This window comes from Fundulus heteroclitus, chromosome 20, assembly GCF_011125445.2.
Source record: "Fundulus heteroclitus isolate FHET01 chromosome 20, MU-UCD_Fhet_4.1, whole genome shotgun sequence".
In the NCBI taxonomy this organism is placed as follows: Eukaryota; Metazoa; Chordata; class Actinopteri; order Cyprinodontiformes; family Fundulidae; genus Fundulus; species Fundulus heteroclitus.
This window is the reverse complement of record NC_046380.1, coordinates 16328312-16353188: the sequence shown is the minus strand read 5'-3', so window position 1 is coordinate 16353188 and position 24877 is coordinate 16328312. Positions and strand designations below refer to the sequence as shown.

The 24877-nt window shown below is 38.2% G+C and overlaps 1 protein-coding gene across 17 annotated transcripts in view; it reads right to left on the bottom strand.

Moving 5' to 3' along the window:
- atp2b2 (ATPase plasma membrane Ca2+ transporting 2) overlaps positions 1-24877 on the bottom strand; it is a 164067-nt gene that overhangs the window by 10188 nt on the left and 129002 nt on the right. For all 17 annotated transcript variants that reach the window (XR_002428548.2, XR_004933596.1, XR_002428549.2 and 14 more), the window contains 5 exons: positions 12351-12592; positions 9920-10154; positions 2052-2231; positions 1850-1937; positions 1565-1671 (listed from right to left, as the gene is read on the bottom strand). Coding sequence is in view for 12 of the 17 variants with exons in the window: in XM_021319887.2 (XP_021175562.2) it covers positions 1565-1671; positions 1850-1937; positions 2052-2231; positions 9920-10154; positions 12351-12592 (852 nt within the window). In the remaining 5 variants the exon portion in view is untranslated. The remainder of the gene's footprint in view (positions 1-1564; positions 1672-1849; positions 1938-2051; positions 2232-9919; positions 10155-12350; positions 12593-24877) is intronic.

The window sequence follows — 24877 nt, the reverse complement described above, 5'->3', positions numbered from 1 at the left end:
TTGACACAGATTAAAAGACATCACTAATTTCAGAAAGTACTATATTCTTTAGAATATTAGGTCAAATTTTTTCATAATTTGACCGATCCTGCAACTTAATAGTCTGAAAAATACGGTATGTTATTTTGAACTATAGGATCTACTTCTTATTCTAAAGACTGAAAAAGCTAAATAGCAAAATCCAGGAATGCATGCATCTTCCAAGACCAGGTATGGCAAAGTGAAAAACACTTGCTTAGGTGTATTAATCCAAGCCTGAAACTTTATTCAGAAGTAATGAATAAAACATACAGTAATAGCAGTGATGTCAATTTTACAATATTCAGTTTAAATGAAGCAGTAATACATGGGTAAAGACACATAATGCACATAAGATAATTGCTGAAGAAGCTGGAGTTTCGCAGAGTGCTTAAAGTATATTAAAAGCAAATTGAGTGGAAGGAAAAAATGTTCTAGAAAAGGGTACACCAGCAACAGAGACACCTGCAGCCATGACAGGATTCTGAAGCAAAGACCACTGAAGAGTTAGGGAGAGATTTACAAAGGCTGGAATCTGGCTTGAGACAGACGTAAGCAGGACATGGACTGCAAGAGTAACAATCCTTGTGTTAAGCAACTCTTTAACCAGAGACAATTTTAAAAATGCTTTCCCTGGGGACGGGAGAAAAGCAATATCTTCAGTAATTATGTTGTTGCTAGTAAAATATTGTGGATAATTAATTTCTTTGCATCATCTTCTAATAACATTATTTAACATATCCCATTGGTCTTTAATATTTATTTTGTTCTCATATAATTATTTACTATAATTGTTTAAATTTGGTTTACTTATTCTTATATTTTTATATCTATTTTCTGTCTCTATCATTCAATCATCTATGAATTCTCTATGTAGCGTGTATCTTTTTTGCAGGCATTCTGCAAACCATTGTGATCTCAGAACACCTACCTTTCAGTGTTTATCATATCTAAATTTGAAAAAGTTTAAGAACGTTTCGTAAGCTTTATCTATTTTTTTCTCCTGGTGTACTAAGTCCCAATCTTGACTGAGTAGTTCCTCTCTAAATGCAAACATTGACTCCTCTGTTCTCATTCTATTGTACTTTTGTGTTTCGTCCTTTTGCAGCTTTCCTGTAACAACTGTCATAAAAAAACAAACACTGGTAGATGGTCACATCATCTTAGCCATCATCATCAAAATAAACATAAATTAACATTTGAAATAAAGGACTCTGTGTGTAATAAACATACATAAGATATTAATTTATTTTTTGATTTATATATAAAAAAGAACTTTTCAGGGACATTCAAATGTATTAAGGCTGATCTGTAAAAAAACAAATGATGGACAAAACTAAGCAAACCTAAGCTGTGTGATTCTAATCAACAACTAGGGGGCGCTCTGAAGCAGCAAATATAAGGCAGAGTTCTTGAGAAGAAATTCTAAATAATTCAGTGATGAAAAATACATTGGGAGATGTTCTTTGCACTCAGGTTCAAATTAATGCATCTATTTAAAGAGAAAATGATCAAACAAATAGCAATTCCAAGCTAGTTTGATTACCATTGCAAACCCGACATCGGCTTTCTTTAAAGCCGGTCCATCGTTGGTGCCATCTCCTGTCACAGCCACCACCTGCCTCTGATCTGCCATAGTGCTGTCAATAATTCCTGTCAAAACACACAGAGCAGAGCATGCAGCACAGTTCAGCTATTCAGTTCACATGATACCTTATATGAATGAAGAGTTTAACAAAAAAAATTATGAAAAAAAACTAGTTCACAAAATCTAAGTTCTAATTAAATTAATGCAAAATTCCATTTTACAAAAATGATCTCACTAACCCACCTTTGACAAGTGTGTGTTTGTCTGTTGGGGATGATCTGGCCAGGACTCTGAGCTTTGGCCACACCTTGTCAATACGCTCCTGTTCCACCTAAACACGTACGCATGATGCACACAAATGGTTGTAGTTTAGATGTATTTCTATTATTTTTTAACCTGTCTCTTATTCCCTCCCTCTCTATTAATGTGACAACATCTCCTGTACCTCTCCTTTCTCATTACGGATCCTCCTATTGAACTCCTTGCCATCAATGCAGAGGAAATCCTCTCCTGGATGGATGATCCCACACTTGATGGCTATGGCTCTGGCCGTGTTTATGTTGTCGCCCGTCACCATGCGTACAGTGATGCCTGCATGCTGGCACTTCAGAATGGCATCGGGCACCTAAAAATATTGTACAGATTAAGATGCACACATCAATGATTAAAAGCTGCCATGAACTGGTATATTTCTGTTTGAAGCAACAAAGTTGGTTTTACTTCAGACACATACAAAATGTTTTTGCGGTTGTGCTTCTGACAACGTATAGATATATAAAAAAAAATAATAATAATAATTTTATGGTGCTGGTTTCACTTTACACTAAAGTCAGAATTTGAAGAAATAGATGTGGATACAGTTGGTTTTACAGCTTCAATGCTGAAATGAGCTCTCTGCAAAACAGTAAAGCTGCAAGTTGGTAAGCAAAAGATCCAATATGGTCCTGAGGGAAACTATAAATTGTTTTATGAAAATTTAAATATGCATACAGGTAGGTAAACTTACAGGACATTTGATTATATTAGACAAGAATTATTGTTCTTCTTTTACGCTTTTAATTAGCACTATGTGCAACGACGTCTATCTATATAAATGTTATCCCTGTGAATAGGAGTCTAAATGGTTAAATGTTATAAGACATTGTGCATAGAGGGCACAGAGAAAAATCTGTGTTATCAACAGCTTGCAAAACAGTATTAATTCAGAAATACATCTTCTTCTTGGCAAAGGTCAGTGTGGGAGCGTGCTGCTCTCCAAACCCACACATAAACAAATGTGTGCACACAAAGTAATGAGAGCCCACATTGATTTTTACAAACATGTAGGACTCTACTTTCTATGTTTTTTCTGTTTTCAGCATAGATACGCACACATAAATAACAGATATGTTCTACTGCACATGTTCTAAACAAATTATGTACAATTAAGTGCAGCAGGTTTTCCATGAGCTGGAGGTTGAACGTTTATCAAGAACATTTATCTGACTGATATGTAGCAAAATAATAATCCTAAATAATAAAACCTACAATAATTTGGCAAATATGAAGAAGTTCCCTTTTCTTGGATTCATTAATGTGAATTTTGTCTTTGATGAGTTAAAATAAAAAGGGCCAAATGCAGCTCACTACGTCCCCCTGCAAAAATCTTTGAAACATTGTGGGCCTTTTTTTTTACTGGCAAGCCATTTTGGCTATGCTGAATTTTCTAAGGCTCGCTCAAATTTGTTTTAAAAACTGTAAAATTGTTCTCAAAAATAGACGAATTAAAATGTTTGTATGTACACCAACACTCAAAAGTCTGGGTTAACTTAGAAATGTTCAAATAAAATGCACTATTTTCTTCAATCTAAATACATTTTTGAAATTAATCTAAAATATAGTCTGGACATGTCAATGTTATAGCACAAAATGTCCATTTCTTTTGGGAATATCTACATAGGTATACAGAGACCCATTTTCAGCAACCATTACCCCTGTGTTCCAATAGCGTAGCCTGTTAGCCAATTCAAGTTCATTATGTTATGTTGTACAATCATGTTAGCACAGCTGAAAACTGTTGTACTGATTAAAGAAGCAATACAATTGGTCTTCCTTTGGCTAGTTGAGTATCTGGAGCCTCAGCATTTGTGCGTTCAATTAAAGTCTTAAAATACCCGGAAAAATATAACTTTCTACTGAAACTCCTCAGTCTATTCTTGTTCTGAGAAATGATGGCTATTTTATGAGCAAAAACTGCCACGAAACTGAAGATCTCATATAACGGTGTGCACTACTCATTTCAAAGAACAGCGCAAACTGCCTCTAAGCAGAATAGGAATAATTGGTGTTCCAGTGCACAACTAAGCAAGAGGATAAGCACATCAGAGTCTCCTCACAGATCCTCAACTGGCAACTACATTAAATGGTACTCGCAAAACCAGTCTGAACGTCAACAGTGAAGAGGCAATTCCAGGATGCTAGCTTTCTAGGCAGGGTAGCAAAGAAAAAGCCGTTTCCAAGACTAGCCAACAAAAGGAAAAGATATGGACAAAAGAACACAAACACTGGGCAGAGGGAGTTTAGAAAACGGTGTTATCGACAGAGGAATCCAAGTTTGAGGTGTTGGATAATAAACAACAACATTTGTGAGATGCAGAACAAATTAAATGATGCTGGAGGAGTGCTTGATGCCATCTGGTGGGGGAAACCTGATGGTCTGGGGATGCTTTGGTGCTGGTAAAGAGGAAGATTTGCACAGGGTAAAAGGTATAATTCAATAAGAAAAGCTATCACTCCATTTTGCAACACTATGCCATATCCTGTGAACAGTGTTCAATTGAAACCAATTTTTGTTCTGCAAGACAACAACCCAAAGCATAACTCCAAACTATGCAAGAACTATTTAGGTAAGAAGTACTCAGCTGGTAATTTGCCTATTATGGTGTGGCCAGCACAGTCCCAAGATCTCAACCTTATTGAGCTATTAGGGGAGCAGCTTGACTGTGTGGTGCATAAGAAGCGTCCAATAAACCAATCCAACGTGTGGGAGGTGCTTCAGGAAGCATGGGGTGAGATTTCCTCAGATTACCTCAACAAATTAACAGCAAGAATACCAAATGTCTGCAAGGCTGTATTTGCTGCAAAGGGTTGATTCTTTGAAGAAAGCAAAGTTTGAAGGGCAAAATAATTATTTTAAGTATAAATCACTGTTTCAAACCTTATCAATATCAATTGACCATATTTTCTTATTATTTTTAAATCTCATTTGATTAATAAAATGTGAGTTTTCTTGGAAAAACATGACATTTTTTGGATGACCCCAAACTTTAGAGTGGTAGTGTATGCTGTGCTATTGAGTAATTATTTTAAAACAAGGCTTTGCAAGGGGCCTTGCTATTGGGATAAGTGTATATCACTGTTTATGTTGAAAATTAGAGAAATAATTTTTATTTACATTAAAAAAAATGCAAAGTGGGGAAGTTGTTACACTGTCTTGCAGCAAGTGCAAGGCAAGTTGTTAGGGTTAAACCCCGGCTTGTGGTCTTTTTGCATGGAGTTAGCTTGTTCTCCCTGTGCATGTGTGGGCTCTCTCTGGGTACTCCAGCTTCTTCCCACAGTCCAAAAACATGACTTTTAGATGAATTGGTCTCTCTGAATTGCCCTTAGCTGTGTGTGCGCATGGTTGTTTGTCCGGCGTGTCACTGTGTTACCCTGTGATGGACAGGTAAACCATCCAGGGTATACCATGCCTCTCACCCTTTGACTGTGACCCTGAACGGACAAGTGGGTAGAAATAATGGATGGTAGGAAAAAACATACATAACAGAGGGACTATGTAAACATATAAACAGTAAAAATTCCTCCAAATATAATTGTAATATAATATTTGTACTTAGGACCTTGAGTGGCAATATTATCAATAACAAAGCCTTAAATTCTATGTTGCTGCCAGTCGTTGACAGGCAGCAACCTAATAATAGGATCTAATAAGGATAACATTCAAATACCTCTAGAAATGTATTATATTGAAATTACTTTACTACTTTGTGTTTTTGGTATGGCATACTGGGATTTGAAATGGTTAAAACTTCCAAATTATTATGAATATTGATATAAATAGCTTAGGCTAAACCAATTTTATAAGAATAACTAGATTAAAGTGGAAAAACATTGATATATATTTTTCAGTAGTTTTTGGGAAGCTGACTTTTTTGTCATTAGGGACAAATGTAATGTGGATTTAAAAGGACATCTTAAGGGTGAATGAAAATAAAATACAAGGCAGATGGCTGTTACTACGTAATGATTCAAAATACAAGTTAGGCACATGTAACCAGGTCTGTACAAAAACAATATCTTCTTTACATATTTTTTTAAAATAATATTGAATACAATATAGTTGTTAGAAAAGTTTTCATCCACACAAACCAGTACAAATTCACCACTGAGCGTTGTTTTAAACATGCCAGATGCATAGGGGGGGCAGTGCACTGCAAAGCTAAAACCTATGTCAGCCAGTCAGTCCTTCAAAATAATGGTAATGTTGAACATTATTGTGCCTCTATAGTGGGAGAGAGAGTAGGTGTAAAACTGCTGACCTCCAAGCGCTCTTTCTCCTTTGCACCTTGACGTATTGGAGTACCTGGGCTTGTAAAACCAAAGAAGCAAGAAGTGTCGGAAACTGTAATTTTAAAATGTTCCACGTATGCTTTTACTTTGAAGTCTCGATACCGAAGTGAAGACAGGAAATGCTGTGTAGTGCCGAGATAACATCATTTAAAAAATAAACGACTGGAGACGCTGTTGATTTAGTAGCAGTGAATTTGTCCAATATAACGTCACATGTGTGATATCAGCCTGACATTATTTGTCACAGACAAATGCGCCGGACCCAAAAAGTAATTTTCAAAAAAAATTTAATGTACACAGGCAGGCACAAAAACATTTTTCAGAAATCTCCATTTTGACTGGAGTTTTCAGAATTATTAATTTATTGAGATGTAAAGGGGAGTTTATGTGTGGATAAGTGGCCTAACCACATAAAAATGTATTCGCTTTCCCAGCTATCCAGCCCTGTGTGGACTAGGCCTGAGTGAGGTTTGTAACTGTGTCAAGTGCATTGTTTACAAATAACACAACAATTTAGATAATTAGAAGTCATTTTAATTACCCTATGAATGAATACATTAAGCAACATCTTAAAATAAAATACTGGAGCTAGATATTACAGTTGAATCCCTTTTTCTTTCTATTATTACTATGCCATTCTTATCAGGATTTTAGGCTGCTGTTTGTCATTTTTATTACTCTTAGAGTTGTTTTCCCACCGCTCTACTTGACTTGCCATTTGAGAGAGGAGAGAACGAAAAGAGTGCATGCTTATTGAAAATGCAGTCTGACCTGACAAAAGAGGGCAATAGAATTCTAGATGTTATACTGAAAAACAAGCCTCTTGAGCACCTGATATGGATCTGGTTACAGTTTCCCTCTCCTTCATTTCTCTTTACCCATCTCCCCCCTCCTCCTCCACTCCTACATCAATCTTATTTCTAATCTATTTATCTGTCTAAGTCTCTGTTTCTCTTTATATCCCTGTTTCTCCCTTAGTCCTTCCTCTCAGGAGCACCCATTTACAGAAGCCAGGAATTAAAAGAACATGAAATTCAGAGATTAGATGCTTATAACAAATAAATAATGTTTACTAGGATGTGTGGCCTTTTTTTCAGAGGAAGAAAATCTTTAAAAGACAAAACAGAAAAATGGTACTAGAGTAAATTATTTCCCTGAACTACTTTTACTTTATTTTTCAGACTATAAGGCACACTTAAAATCCTTAAATTATGTCAAATATTGATGGTGCAATTTATAATCCAGTGTGCCTTAAATATGATTACCGATGTGTTTACTGACCGATTTTATGTGATATAATGTGCTGAAAATCAGTTAAAAAGCCGCTCCGCACAATGGATATTCGGAGCATTACGGTACACTGTGTCACTACCTGATCGGGCCACAGACATATATATACGTAGACGCGTCATAGAGCGCAGGTTCGCACGTCATCGTCACCGCCATATTGTATGTGGCGGAAAAAAGTTGAGTTCTGTTATTGTGAACGTGGATCAGAGAAGATGCCTCATTCCTGTGCTGCAATAAATACACACACACACACGCATATATATATATATATATATATATATATATATATATATATATATATATATATATATATATATGTGTGTGTGTGTGTGTTATGAATATAAGGATCAATTTGTTAAATCTAAACATTGTGGTCTTCATTATTTCATAAAACCGTGTCACATGTGAACCTTTAGGAACAGACTTTTTGGGTGAGTATTAAAGAGGTAAAATTAATAATATGAGAAAAAAAGTCCTAAAGTTAAAATTAACTAACAAACACAAAAGTGACAATGTTATGATAAAAACATCATATTATGAGAATTAAGGGGGAACATTTCCAGAATAATCACAGTTTGCAGAATTATTTCACTCCTGGAGTAATAGGGCCAGGTTAGATTATTTTAATTATTTTTATTCTTTAGGAGAATAAATTCAGGAGAATGAAGCTAAAGGGATACGAAAATAAACTTGTAATATTACAAAAAATAAATACTACGAATACAAAGTATATTCAGAGATTAAAGTCCCTCTGATACTGTTTAAGTGACTGAGTAACTGCAGATTTGCCACATTTAAGATGGCGGACGCTCTACGCATCGCAGCATAGGCAGAACCCGCCCAATGACGCGTCTACTCTTATATTATGTCTATGGATCGGCCCGTGACAGGACCCTTGAGCTGTCTATAAGACTGCCTGAATGTAATGTCTAAACTAGATGTGCATTCATGTAAGGCAGCCCACACCCAGAGCGCTTTTAACAATAAACCAAGTAAGTTAATTCAGTATAAAAGTTCCATTTATTTTGGCCTTATGTTAAAAACAGGGCAGTGTAGTCCAACTACTCTGTCCTCCTGGCAGAAGACGGATAGATCTCCCTCTCAGGAGAGAGCTGTGTAAGGTGACCTGATTTGATTTCTCTAATGAACACTGGAGACGTCTCTGATTTTCTTAAGCACAAAATCCCTGCCTGGGGGTTGGTTTGGTTTGTCTGAACTGCAATGCCGACGGGGCAGGGAAGGTGCGTCCAGCAAAGTTCTACTACATCAGAACAGCGGCAGGACCGGGTAAATACCTCTTGTTACGAGTAACGTTTTTACTCCATCATGATACCCTAAATCAGGGACATTTCCGGGGACAGCTTTTGGCGGGGACAGGTCATCCAAAACTGGGACAGTCCCCAGAAGTTGGGGACGTCTGGTCATCCTACCGGAGGGACGGAGTGATATTTCACACTTGGGAAAAATATGCAATGCGGCTTATAATCTGTGTGCGTCTTATATGTGGACAAAGACACACAGAGACACGTAAATTCATGGTGCGCCTTATAATCTGATGTGACTTATGAACCGAAAAATACAATTGTTTTTGAGAATGTCAGAGATTGCACTACTTATAATTTAAGAAAATTATACAAACTTTCAGAATTCGAGACAGATTTGATAACCTGAAGAGAAGACAAATATGAGAACATTTTAGCAAAAAGTCCTAGATTCTTGATGAGCAATCCTTGTTTTACAGTATATTTTAATGTTTTATTTTATTAGGTAAATTTACACAAACATGGAAAAAACACAAATTCCTACAAAGGAATTCGATTTTTTCGATAGTTTTATTATTTCTCAGTTTATGTATATTTTCTTTTCTATTGATTTTTCTTTTTGTCCTAAGTTGGCACAAATAGTTATATAACTTAATACAGAAAAAGAAAAAACATCACAACTGAATGAAGAACAGTGGGTGGAAATGAAAGCAAAAAGAACAAGAACAATCAGAAGAAGGTGAAATTCAGGCCTTACAATAAAATAGGAGGTGGAAAGGAAAAAACATGCTGGGGCAAGGTAAAAGTAAAAGCCGTTGTTTCCGAGTGATGAGCGAGATGGAAAAAAGATAAAAGGGTTTTAATAATGCAGTACTGAGTTAGGATCCCACTTTTGTGTACCATCATTGGAATTGTGCCAAAGAAGGTCGGCTAATGCACTGTACACAAATCCAGCACTTCAGTAATTTCAAAAAAAAAATTTAAGATAAGTTTATCAAACCCCTTTGTAATAACTAATAACTGATTTATTTACATTTTCATAGTTTCCCCATGGAGTAAAAGGTTTAAAACATCCGTCCGTCCATCCCTGATTACACAGATCAATTTCCAAACATCCACTCTTCTCTTATGAACATATTTCTTATGCTCCTACCTCTGGTCTGACAGGATCCTCGATTCCTACAACACAGATGGCTATAAGGTTACTGAGGATGTTGTTCTCATCATCCCACTTGGGCTCAGGATCACTGGGAAAGTCGCGGTACGCCACACAGATGGTCCTCAGACCCTCACATGCCATGGGTTCAATCACCTTCTTCACCATCTCATCCTTGTCTCGTGGCCGAAAAACTCTGGGTTCACCAACTTCATTCAGAATGTGACTGCATCTGAAACAAATAAGGTAAAATATGGCAAAACCTTAAATTTGTCTGTTTTGTAAAAGTATATAACTAAGCTATAAAATGCAGAACTTTACCAACTAAGAGCACAGAAGAAGGCAGAGGACTAGTGAGCATTAGAGCAGCTATCAAAGACGAAACATCCAAGCTTCAACAATACTGAGAGGATGGCCTCAAGAGATATAGCGCTCAGTGAACGTCTCAGACAATGCTAATTAGAAGAGGAAGAGCTGCAGGAACCATCATGGGAGAAAAATAAGCCTCCATGGAATGTCCCACTGGCAGATAGAAGATGTGGCTGATATGACCAAATTCTACCAATGCTCAGAGAGGGCCAGCAAAGAAGCTCTGATTATGGCAGCACAGAAGCAAGTCTTGAGAATCATAGCAATAGAGATCTAGATCTCCAGGTGCAGGCTGTGCAAAGTGGCCCCACAAGCAATGTAGCATCTCACAACAGGGTGTAAGACACTGGCAGGTAAGAAATGCATGGAACCATAACCAAGTAGATGGTATAGTTTTCCGAAACATCTGTCTGGAATACAAAGTGGAAATCCCTAGGTCAAAGTGGAAGTCACCACCTAAGGTGGTGGAAAATAACTGAGCTGAGATCCCGTGGGACTTCCAGATACAGACTTACAAAATGATAATGGCCAAGCAAATGTAAATTGTGATAATTGACAAGCCCCAGAGGTCAGCTGTTCTGATCGATGCGGCCATCCCCTCAGTAAAAAGGAACATGAGAAAGTGGACAAATACCAAGGGCTCAGGGAAGAGCCAGGTGAAGGCAACAGCAGTGGTGCACTCGGGGTTATAAATGGTAAGGTAAAGAGGCAAGGCTTCCATATAACGGCGCCACCAGGCCCTCTGACCACCGCCAGTAGGCAATACAGGTGAAGTGTCTTGTCCAAGGACACAACGATGGAGACAGTCAGAGCAGGGGATTGAACCGGCAACATGACAATTGCAAGACAAACCCGCTAACCTCTATGCCACTATCGCCCCATGACCCCCTTCACAGAAAAAGTGGTACCTGGTGAAACATTGGCGAAGCAGCAAAGATACTCCAAAGGACCCTCAGGCCTACGGTACCGAACCCAAGCTTGAGATAAACAGCCCTACCAGGAGAACAGGGTTTGGGTTTTGTGGTGGATTGTAAATTAGATGCATCCTGCTGATGGTGTGCAGATGAACGTTTACATCCTGGTCTTTTTCCAGAAAATCACGACATGCTCCCAAAACGCTGCACAATGACAACATGGCTAATATACCTAATAGACATGGATTATTGAAAAAGAGAAAAAAATGATACAGAGAGATGGCAAACCACACTGACTAAAATCAATCATAGGGCATGGAAAATACAGACAAAAACTTAAATAAGAAAAACCTTAAAACATCCCAACATAGTGCCGGGGACAAACATTCTATGTGTTGAATTTACATATCATCCTTCACCTAATATTTTGATAAATTATTAAATAAGTAAAAAATATTAATGGGCAAGATGTCATCTCGCTCCCTATTTCTGCAATCACACAATATTACACATCCAGTAAAATTTTAAAACTCCACTGAAATCTCAGCATACATAAAAAGCAAATAAACTCAGCAGAGAGAGAAAATTAGACCCTGCTGTCCTCCAGCAAACTAAGCCTATAGCAGCAAACCCTTTAGAGATAGCTCAGGGTAAGCTAAGCCACTTTAACTATAAGCTTTGTCAAAAAAGAAAGTTTTAAGCCTTAGTCTTAAAAGTAGACAGGGTGTCTGCCTCACAGATCAAAACTGGGAGTTGGTTCCACAGGAGAGGAGCCTGATAACTAAAACTTGTGATAAATGCTGTTCAAAGAATGGGTGACATCCCTCATCAAGCTGGTGTAAGGCTGTTATATTTATGTACAGTTCTCCCACAAACTAAAGAGTCCCCTGTTTATTAAATAAATACATTGTTAAAATATGTCTTGTTTCTTCAAAAACTTTAATTATCAAGTTCAACAAATTACAAGAATAAATAGAAAAAATTGCTATTTGGCATTGGCAAGGACGACTTTTGGCAAGTGTAACTCACATGCTGTCGAACCAAGAAATGCATTTTCCTTACAAATATGGCAGCATTTAAAAATAAATAAATAGGCTTTCCAACAGGCTTATTTTTCATGCAAAGCGTATAAATACCAGACTTACTTCTTAAGTACAATTTCAGAGGCTCCCTTGCTGTACATTCGGAAGCTCCCATCAGGAAGTTTGACTACAGTGCTCATAGATTTTCTCACGGAGTTGAAGGTGTACACTTTGTAAAGCTTCTCCTCTGGGATCTGGTTTCTTATTGGCTGGTAATCTCGTTTCAAGTCCATGACCAATCCCAAGAGTCCGCATTCAGTCTTGTTTCCAACTTGCTTGGGTAGGCCACCTTCCTTATCTGGGGGCTGAAGAAAAGCAGAGGTAGAGACATGTTGAAATGTGACATCCCACATGCAAGATCCCGCCCCCTAGCTTCCTGCTGGAGGGCAAAAAAACTACACTTGCTTGTAGTACGCCTCGCCTCGCCTCGCCTCGCCTCTTGTAGTACACTTGTACACTTGCTAACAATAACTGCCTTTTTGCTGTCAAGTTGTTGCACTAAATCTTAAATGTGTGTGTGACATATAATCTCATCAGTATGGTTAACACATGCAGCGATGTAGGGTGCACAAATAGACGAAAGAAAAACAGTAATGTAAAATGTTATAGGTTTCCAGCTGATGAAATAAGGCAAAAGCAATGCTTAATAGCCATGAAGAGAGTTCGACTGGATGATCCAGCCAAAGTCTCATGATAAAATCTGCTCAGTTCACTTCACAGGAGGTATGCTTAAGTTTAAATAACATTGTATAATAAGAACATTTAAACTTTTCTAAATAGTCAGCTATTGCCCAAAGCCACTGCTACTACTAGCATAGTTAGCATGGAACACTAGAATCAGCTATATTCATCAGATACACAGCAACTTTTAGAAGGCCATTAAACTCCATATATACATGTTTTTATCTTGTAAGCTATCTTCTGCAATGGCATCACAGCACATTTCAAGAAGCACACTGCATTCATGCGATCATTGCTGTGGTAAAATATCTGCCCAACATGTCCAGACACAAAAAAGTTTTAGCGTTCTAATTACTTCTATGCCTTCATTGCCTCTGCTGTGTAAAGCCCAGGTGTGTTGATAAGATAGTTGTAAATGTACTCATACTGAACCGGCAGCCAATTCTGAAGGCTGATGAACCACACATTGTCAGCTTTTTGAAATGGGTCTGGAAGCTTTACAGTTAGCTTTGCTGTGTACCTTTAGCGATCCTTTGCACAAAGATGATATAAATTAATAACCCATAACTCCAGGTTTCATTCCGTTCACGTCAGCGCAGTTATGACTGGTAATCGTCTTTTTGCCCTCCAATGTTGTGCACATACACAAAATACCCAGATGTAAACAATAACATTCAATGTGCCTATATATATTGAAACAGTTCTCTGTTGGGAACTTCATCACACCCAACAGAAGATCCACTTTGTTAAATTTCTTTCTATGCATTCAGTCTCTTTCCTTTCAGTGAACTGAAACATGCCCAATGTAACACTTGAAATAGCTGCTGGTGATAATTGACTAGCAAGCAGGAGACTGGGTTACTGCGTGTGGGAGGGCAGGAGATGAGACAGATAGAATCAAATTTGGATGTTCTTATTTCAGGCAAGCAGCTCAACCCTTCACAATCTGTAATTGCATGTTTAGAAACATGTAATTATATGGTTCAGTAAACATTTGAGTTTCTTACAAAAGCTATAGCATTTGAAGCACCTTCTTTTCTTGATACCTAGGATTGGTTTCGGTAAATTAGTATCATGAGATTTAGGTTTAGCTTCTTAGTTTCATAAAAAAAAACATTAGCTTGATATGTGAGGGCTATTATGATCGCATTCCCCTTTGTTGATGGTGAGAGATTTCACAGATACTACAAAACAATCTTCCACAAGAAATTACATATTTCATCATCAGGGATGGTAACAAAAATGTTACCTATGACCAGACCTCTTAACTTTTATCAAAAGTTAAGTTAAAGTTAAGAGTGAGATTATGCTCATTTTCGGCTCATCAAGCCTATATGGTCCGACATTTTCCCTTCGGCTGCAACACTTAAAGCACACAGGGGATCACGCTGCGTCTTTACACATGATCCAGCCTCTAATGTTTTCCCTCTTTTCAGCTCCATGAACTTCTAGCCTGTTACAGTTTATAACCTTTGTCGTCACCTTTACAGTGACAGGTTTCTCATCTCAGTCCCCGCGCTGACCAGACAAATCTCTTCTATGGCACAGGGCGCTCTGGTGCGTAATTACGAAAGCCGAAGGCTGAGTTTTAAGTTGTTCTCTGAGTGCGTTTTGTTTGTGGTTGGAGCGGACGGAATAATGACTTTCTGCTTCGCTTTTAGCCCACTAATAGTCTTAACGGTGGAATCCTATAGGAAATATTGCACTTTTTATGCATTGCAACCCCAGAATTGATGAGTATAGGTGCAGCTTTTCAAATTCTGTGCCTCAGTGGTTCCTAAGTGACGGTAGAAAAAAAGAGAGCATAATTTATACTTAATGATATCGGGTTAAGGCTTTGAGGTGGACGGATTTTACCCCCATTGGTGCGCTGAATGTGAGGAATAAACAGTGGGAAAAATGCATAAATAAAGAGTGTAAAGAGCTCCTTTAGAGGGAAGAGGAGGAATGACGGGTCTGAGCTAAAGCCGCTAATGTTACAAGTTCCTTAACATGACCCTTAAAAGTGCGCACCTAAAATTACAGGTAACGTAATTACGCGCACCTGAATTAAAGCGCAAGACAGCATGCCCACCGAAGCACCACTAGTTCTGTGTTGTCAAAAACAAAAGAGCATGAAGCACAGCTACTAACACTCCTATTGACTTTAACTGGCACATTTTACTACGGTGTAAGGACATCAAACGTAGTGATTCACGTTTTGAATGGTGACCGCTGATAAAAGCAACCTTGTCCGAGGGAAAGGAGGGGAAAGGAGCAGTAAGAGCGTTGAGGCACAGAAACACAGCACATGTAGTTAAAAAATGCAGAATTAATAAAAACGAAACTTATAAACAGACTAAATGGCATTTTAGACTGCATATGGTTAGCAGGACTGTTTTCTGATCCAGTTTGCAGCCATGACTGGTTTCGTATGAAGGCTTTATCTGGCAGCCGCTCTCCCCCCTCCCCTCCTGTATACGCAGTACCGGACGGTACCCGCTTACTTTCACCACTGGTTAAGACCAAAATCATTTATAACTCTGATTGCTCTTCCTGCTTCTCTCTTAACATGAACTGCAGCAGGAATAAATACTGATGGCCACAAGCTGTGAAAGAAGCTGAAACAGCTCCGCAGAAGGCAGGTTTTAGACTGAGCTCTGGATGGACAGAGCTATGAACGGATCATCCGCAGCCCATATGGGCTTTGTTATTTTTATGCGTGAGATATGCCATGTGTTGCGTGTGAGCGTGTGAAGTCAGTGAAATGTGTGTGTCACACGGTCAGTGCGTGAGAGTTGAGAGCCCTGGCTATGACACTCTTCACTCCTCGCCACTTGTTTAAATACAAGCTAATATTAGTATCGCAACACAGCTGCGGCAGGATGCTAGAAAAATAGCAGGTTAAATCCTATGATAAATTGTTTCAAATATGTGAGACTGTTAATGATTTTTTTTTACCATTTGTATATTTAATTATTATATTTTATCCTATTAGACTGCATCCATTATTTTTTATGTTGCTGTTTGTGGTGGCATGTATAGAGAAATTCCCTTTGGCAGCACTTTTTGGTTGTGACTGAAAATTATTGCAAACTCTTGTTTTGTGGTACAGCAATTAAATTAAAACTAAACAGCAATCAAAAAAATATCAATCAATGATTTAGGCTCACTTGCAAAAAACATTTCAAATTAAGTTATTGTAGCAGAAGGTTTTCAAGTAATGATATTCAGATCTGTCTGTCTTAGGCAGTCTCTTTAGAGAGGCGTTGTGCAGGTAGAACAATATAACATTTAGGTCTGTCTACAAATTTATTTAATGTAGTTTATTGTGTTTTATAATATTTAATATCTTTAGATTGTCCTATTCAGGAGGTCTAACATAAAGAAAATACTAGTTCTTATTGCATACTTTTTTGTGAAAAAAATTGAAATGTAAAGTAACTAGAAGCCTTGATGTAGTGCTTTTTTGATTATCCAAAGTATTATTAGAGCTGGATGGTGTTTAACGATAAAATGTGTGTAAAACGTGTATTTCACTGACCAGTTCAAATTATGAGGCCTGTGTGCATGTGGCTTCTGAGGTTCTATAGTACATGGTGGTCTGCTGAGAGCTCACTGGATGTGCAAGCGAGTGTGGTAAGCTTGTGTGAGGCTCAGCGTTCCTATGGTAACTATGGGCAAAGCACACTTGGCCGTTGAGACTTGGGAATAGAGTGATTGAGAATTTCACCACTTGGGGATTCTTACTCACTGGCTCTGATTCTCTTATCTCTTATTCTCTTTATCTTTTCCCAATACTTCTTCATTAGTATTTTCAGACCTTCACTCTATTTGTAAAATGTCTGCACCCAAAATTCTGATGCTGTCAGAGATAACTGTCCATTGTCAAGATTTTAGCCATAACTCAGCCTTAGTGACACTGATGCTCATGCATCTGGACATACAAGACACACTGACAAGGATGCAGTTCTTTCTGTCATTATCTGTAACACAGCTTTATGCAATCACACGTTCTCAAACGGACTTAAATCGCAGGTTCTGAGATTTTTAACATAGTATAAATCAGACAGTGTGAACTTTAAGGATTCTAATATTTTTATTTTGACTCACTGCTAAAATTTCTAATGTTTTTTTTCACTTTCATTTATCATTTGTATATACATCTTTTCAGTGCTTGGAACACTTTAAAAAAAAAAAAAGCTATAAGTATGTCATTCATTGTCATGTCAACTTAAATACACACTTTTGTTTTTAGATTACCTTGCAACCACCAAACCTAACCAATGAGAACTTCTTCAGAACTTTAACTGATATCTTTTGAAAGTGTGATTCAGTTGTTGCTCACAATGTTCAGCAACACAGTGTCTTGCAAAGATATTAATTTCCTTAGAACATTTTGGTTGACAGATGCACAGGAGCTAGAAGTTTGTTATGTAACCGGTGGGTTGCCAGTTTGGACCCTGCTTGCTTTGCCTGCTGTTGGTGGTCAGAGGGCCCAGTGGCGTTGATTATGTGGAACGCTTCTATCATTCTGCCCCTGGGCTAACCTTGCCTGCAAGCTGAATTCTCAGGGTATTTGTCCATTCACAAACACAAAGGAATCCATCTTGACCCAGTCCCCCGTCAATCTTTCGGGACTAAACCAAAAACAGTGTGGACCAATCACGTTGCAGTATTATGGTTTAAGGCGGGACATACAGCTGTAAGGAAAGCAAGAGCTGCTGAGCCCACAGTTGAACCTAAATAAACATGGCAGTGCAGGAGGCCTCTTTGAAAGATGAACAGCTAGAAGTGTCTTGACCAGACTTGTTGTGGTTTCTAATAACGCCTGCTGCTTGCAACATTTTCATTTGATATCATGATGAAAATGTAGGTAGGCAGGCACTAGGTGTTGTTTTGCCCTAAACAGCTCGGAAAGTTATACTGAAAGTCCCTCTTTTTCCCGAATGGCATTGATGGGAGCAGTCACAGATTGATGATGTTCAGGATTATCAATCTGGCTACATTCAACCAGGGGGTTGAATGTAGACAGATTATAGGGATTTGTGAGACCAACACGTGTAATGCAAAGGATGGATGATTTATAATACAATTCAAACAATCTGGTATCCTTGTGTTTTCAGCCCCAACTAAGTTAATGCTTAACGGAACCAAGTTGTGTTGTAATTGCAACACTGTCAATCTCTGTCAATTGTGCACATGCAAAGACTGAATCTTTAATAAATTTCCCTTGCAAAATACCTCAAGATCAGTTAGATTGGATGAATAACATAACTATGAACATAACTTTTTAACTATTATCATAAGTATTTAATTTTATTTAGGTCTAGGCCATTCTCAAATAGATATGATCTAAACCATTCCATTGTAGCTCTGGTTTTATGTGCACTCAGTGTGTTGCTGTAAGGTAAACCTACTTTATGCTTCAGTCTCAAGTCTTATAACTTCTCACAGATTTTCTTTCAGGATTGCTGTGTATTTAGAAACCATCTTCCCATCAACCCTGACCAGGTTCCCTGACCCTGCTGAGGAAAAGGATCCCTACTACAGACACATCCATGTTTCACTCTGGAGATGGTTTGTTCAGGGTAATGGGTAGTATTTTATCTTAGTCTTATTACCATATTTACTATATTGATAATATTTGTCAATACTTTTGTTAAGATAAGACATCAAAACAATCTAAATGAGTACAGCTATTATTATAGATAAACTATATTTGACAAAATATATTTTTGGGGTTCTATCACTTTGTTATAACCCAAAAAACACTCTTGTGAAAAAAAGTTGAGTCAGCTGAAAATGTCAACATTGAATACCTTACTGTGACTACTGTAATTTACAGAGTGGTAAATTAATGAAACTATGTAAAAATAAAGGTTAATGAATACCTTTCCGAGGCCCTTTTTAAAACACAAATAATACAATAACTCAAACATCAGTGAATATTAACATTGCGTCGGTCACAGTTTTACAGTTTCTCCAGCTGTGGATGCTGAACCTGCATGTACAACTGAGGGGTTAGAAAGTCCTCTAAAATTACATTAATCATTAAAACCCAATTAGAATACAGGCCCATTTTCACCAAGTAATTGGATGTATCTGGTTATTGTTCAGCTGTGTGTCACCAACACAGACAGGAGAATAAATATTTTATACAGTTTGTGTTAAATAACAGAATTAATGCCTCTTCCTAATGACCACTGATTACATCAGGAAGACACTGCCTGTCATTGGCTAATGACAGGATGGAATAAATGGCCTCATCAGCCTTGTCTGGTGGTGGTGGTGGTGGCGGCGGTGTTTCGAGGAATTGGCTCCAAGCTTAAACATTCGGTTAAACCACAAAACCACAAATAACCACAGTCTGTCTTGCAGCTTTAAATAATTTTAGAGAAATGTGTTTGATTAAGAGTAGAATATTTAACATTCCGAAATATAGTCATTGCTTAATACTGACAATTGAGGCGGGAGAAAAATATTCAACTAAAGCTAATCAATACGGGATAAAACCAATCAACCAAGTTTTTTATTCCCAAAAACCCTGCTGCGTTTTTTTTTTTTTTTTACGTTGGTTTTACGCACAGTTACTGGCAAGGAACGCTGAGTGTTGGCATGACAGGGCTACTGCTGGCATGTCCTGGCCTGGATGTGGCTTAGGACCAGCTGCCCTCTCCCTGGTCCTTGGGTGATCCTGCAGGCAGGGGCATATGCCAGAGGGAGAGCTGGCAACTTTACTTCCTATTCCACCCGGGGCTCTCCTTAATCCATCCCTCCTGTTCTTTCTTCCCCTCTTATAATTTTCTTCACACACCACCAGCTATTTACTGCTTTACTTGGGCCTCAATGTCCATTTTCTCCCTTCTTACATTCTTTCACATCTCATTCCTCTCCTCTTGCCTAGTTCTATATGACTTTCTCCTCAACCTTATAAATTTCTTCAGTCTCTTGAGATTCCCCACCTCTTTGGCCTCCTCTCCTATTTTGTTCTCTTATTGCATGAAGGACTAGAATACATTGTAGCTCTCCAGACAGCTAGACAGGCAAACCAGGCTAAGCCCTTGGGCGTGCTGGGAGCAGAAATACAGCCTTACAGTCCATTATAACAATGCTTGTCATGTGACTGCAGTTACTCGCTTCCATTTTTCTCTATCTAATCCTGGCTTTGCTTGACAGTGCCACCTCACATTATGGTGTTATTCAAGGCCTTTTCTCTATCTATTAATTTTAATTTATTTCACGTTTATTTACATTACTTGCTTTAAAAATAACAAGAAGTCCAGATTTTACTGTTGCCTTGCAGCAACAATGTCTTGGGTTCTGCATGGGGCTTACATGTTGTCACTTGCATGCATGAGTTCTCTCTGGGTACTCTGGCTGCTTTCCACATTCCCAAAACCTGACTGTTAGGTAAATAGATTACATTAAATTGTCCTTAGTTATGTGTGTGTGTGTGTGTGTGTGTGTGGGGGGGGGGGGGGGGGACCTGTCCAAGATGTACCCCACCTCTGGCCCATTCTAAACTGAAGGGGCAAACAAGCTTTTGGAGTGGCTGTACAAAGCCTCTGAACAGGTTGCAGTCCAATATAAGGATGGCTGAGACTGTAAAATTTTCTAAATAAAAGTGTAAGATTTTTTTTATTCTTGGGTTTTTAACATTTGTTTGATGCTGTATGCTACTGAACTTATTTCTGAACAATATTGTGAAGACATTTTTAACTGCAAACTGTCTTTACATGGTGTAACTTCTATGGTTCGACTTATATCTACATTGCAAAATGTTTTGTAAAAGGAGCAATAAGCGAAATTTCATTATTTTAGATAGACAGAACTAAAAAAGTGTTTTGTGAAGAACTAAAGGTATCTTTTTTAGATGGACTATGGTTAAACGTCACACACCAGCTCTCTTTGTTGTTCTCCAATCTCTTGGAGAACAAAAACTTCATAAATCAAAACAAGCTTTAGCTTAGTGCTTATCATGCACCACATTCAACTGGTAAATATGCATGTTTGTGTCAATTAGGAGGTTAAAACAAAAGTAAAACATTGGATTGACATCATATAAATAAATAAAAAAAAAACTATAATTTTGCTTTTTTTATTTAAAAAAAAAGTCTCTTCTAGTTTACACAGCTGGGCCGGCCGCGCATACGTGCATGCACAGCACATGAACAGCTGTCCCCTCCCTGCCCATAAAATGCCACGCCAGGCACAAAATGGCGGAGAGCACGCCCATCGGAAACTCATAACTAAAGTTATGAGTTACTTCTTCACTTGACATGTTCCTCTGAAAGGTGAGCTGTTTAGCTGTGTTTTTATCCTTTGCAATAAGGGTGCGAAGGGAAATGGGTGCTGAGTGCTGGAGCAAAGATAGAGAGAGGCGTGGCTTGATACACATCTTGTTTTGGTGTACAGACAATGCTCAAACTCCACCTGGTGGTGAAAGAAATTGTTTCTTGCTCCTTTAAATAATAAGCTACTCCTTTATAAAGACAGCATATTTTGTTTAGTTGGATGTAGGTTATCTACCTCTCCCTTCTGTGACCAGAAAAATGACCCGAGCAGGTGGTCAAATCTACATGAAATCGAGCTCTGAGGACATTCAAACAGCCATGATAAACGCACCACTGTGCTACAGGAACACACACCTGTGGTCTGGGAACCTCCAGCAGAGATGTGACAGATGTGTATATAAGCGATAGGTGTGTGTTACTGTTTTCAACTGAGTAGCTCCTAACCACTATAAGTGGCATGTTTTTGTGTTAAATTACACCAATGATGTGATTTCTCTGAAAGCTGATCATCTTCGTCTTCCATGTATGAGTTGAATGAACGAGATACCAAAGGGAAATTTTTGTGTCAAAATTCTAGAGCGTGATCACCTTTTTCAGATTTTATGAATAAGGGTAGATTTACACATCCACAATATCATTTGCAAAATTTTAGTGTGACAATACTGGTATATTGTGTACTGAACCTTTTTTATGTGTAAACATGAGTAAATTTTTCCTCTGAAGACAAGGCCTTCTCCACTTGTCACTGCAGCATGCTTGTGCAGATCGAAGGGTGTAATGAGAGATCATAATACACAGCTATAATTTGTTTCATCCTAAAAAAGGACTGAATGGAGTTGATTTAAATATATGTGTGTGCAGTTGTTTTATTGTTTTATGGCCTGTTATAGACTGATGAGTTAAAGGGACCTCTGCAAGGAAGGCTATGGCATTTTAACCCCGAAGTTATGAAGTAAAGTTTGGTATTTAGGTATTTATTATGATGCCAGAGAGCACTAGAGGGATTGATATGGTATCAAAGCCTGTCTCTTTGTTTTTGTGTCTTTATGAGGTGGCCATCAAAGACTTCCATTGCCGTTCCTACATCCCACAAGATTGGTGTCTTATATAAGAACACACCAGCAAGCATACTGTAGGGCTGGAGTGGCACTTAAGGAGTGGAGGCGGCTGAGGGAGGGAAAGAGGAACAAACTAAGTATTACTCAGAAATCTCGCTCCGCCATCCTGCTTTTTGGATTCCCTAATTAATCTGTCATTTTCTATATTACTTTCCCTTTGTTCCTCTGCTTTACTCCACCTTTAAGTAAAATAATGTCATGGGTACTTGACTACAGAGAGAGTTGTCATTTTCAATTTAAATGTTAGTGCCTGGCAGTAATTCTATCAAAAGCAAGTATAATTGTGACATACTACAATAATTATGCAGCTCATTTTTGTATTTTTATGTTTCACTGTCAAGTTACTATGTATGTGCAATACTAATATAATCTAAATAATATAGGCAGTATTTATACCAAATGGTATTGTTTCTATTGGCATAAAATTATATTCACAGCTTAACTGACACCACTGTGCAAAAGTTATTTAAGGAAAGACTTGCACAACAGGTTTGGGATATAATACCAGTAACATAAAAACATTTAGCTGTGCCCTACAACTATTTTGTATGATATTTTTGTAATTATGAAGAGGACAGCAAAAAAAAAAAAAAAAAAAAAAAAAAAAACATCACCAAAACTGGGGGCTAGACACCCCTATATGGGGCATCGGTACATGGACCTGGCATCTATTTCCAGGCGCAATCTTTTCCCCAGGGTGGAAAGTTTGATTTTATGATGAAAAATATGGGCTTAAAAGCATGACACGACTGAAACATCATCAGTTTAACTTTGTAGTCCAACTGTTTTTAATATTTGCTTTTAGCTTCTATTTTCCCATGTTTTATTTATTTTCTACATTTTATTCCAACTTGCTTTTATTCTGTTTTATTTTCCTATGTTATAATAATGTAAAGCACTTTGCATTGTCTTTGTACTGAAATGTGCTATACAAATAAATTTGCCTTTGCCTTGTCTTGGGAGTATACACTAGGATATGTGTGGTAAATGCAAGTGTCTATTCTAATGTATGGTTATGAATGTTTGGATGTTTGCATTAGGGTGGGAACGTGTGACTGTGACTGCGTGACTGTGTACTAGTTTCATTGTCAGGTTGGGTTTTGGACTGCCCCCTCTCCTGGGACACCACAGGTCTCCACTAAGTGGTGGAGCCCATTCCCCCCAATCAGGCTCCCTGCTGGTGGCTGGCGCCTTGACCCGCTGGTGAGTTGGTAGAGATGTTGTTCGGTTTCTCTAACCCTAGCCTTTTCTTTGGTCTCTCCACAGACGCATGGCTCAACACAGGAGAGCTACCCCCTCCGGACAAGACTCAGCCGTCCACCTGCACCTCAAGGACAAAAGACACTCTTTTGAGGACCAAAATGTTCACACTTTGGACAGAGAAAACAGATGGTTTGAGAGAGGGGTGAAGGAAGCCATTTACATAAAGTGAGAAAAACAATTTTGTGTATTAAGATGACATGTTTCATGAATTGCCGCTATATAAATAAAATTGAATTGAATTGAATTGAAATAAAGGAGGAGGACTCAGGCTTCAACTTTCGAAAACTTACAACACAGTGATAGGTTTGATTCCTGCCAAGTTTCACCCCAATTCACACCTCCATCCATGTGACCACAACATTCCTCCTGGGAGCCAGGCTAACGATGAGCCTAACGACTCTCCGTGGTGAGGGGCGATCACCTCCAGGGGAATCTACATGTGAATCTAAGGTCTAACCAGGCCTCACCAGCAGGTCTATAAAGCTTGGAACTTGACACTACTCCAGACATTTTGAGAAAGCTTCTTGGATAGTAAGCGAAACGTCTTCAGCTTCAGAATAGAAGTCCAGTTGTTTTATTTGTTAACCTTTTTTGGATTGATCATGACCTGGATGACTGAGAATCATCACCAGCTATAGTCACCCTGTGGCAGACTGGCAAAGGTGGGGCTGCCATCCTTTCTCAGCAGGCAATGCGGGTGAAGTGTCTTGCCCAAGGACACAATAACTGAGACAGCCGGAGCAGGGGATCGAACCGGCAACCTGCCAATTACAGGACAAACTGTAGTTATTATCATTATTACCTCCGATGACTGGAGGGAGTCCGCTCAGTTCGCATTTGACACCGTCACTGAAACACGAACTGGTAAAATAATGATAAACCGGGATATGTCTAATTTGTCAGCTGTAATACTTTCTTATTAATCTCAGACATAAAAAAAAATATTTTTTCTTCTGTTTTGCAGAACTTCTTCAAACAAAACAAAAAATGTTTTCCTTTATTTTTTAATAATAATATCGTCTCTAAGAAGAAGTTTAATAGCAGAAGTTCTCCATTCATTAAAAACGGTTTTGTGTGTCCCAGTTGTTTGCAAAGATTATGTAAAGGATTTGATCTTCCTCTTTCTTTTACAGCAGCTCTTAAACTGCCAATCGTACTCACAATTTATTTATTTAAATGCTGTGGACCAATTCCATCCTCTACATTTTATCCATTGCGGACCCTATCTTTGTAGATCAGCCACAAGAAGCCC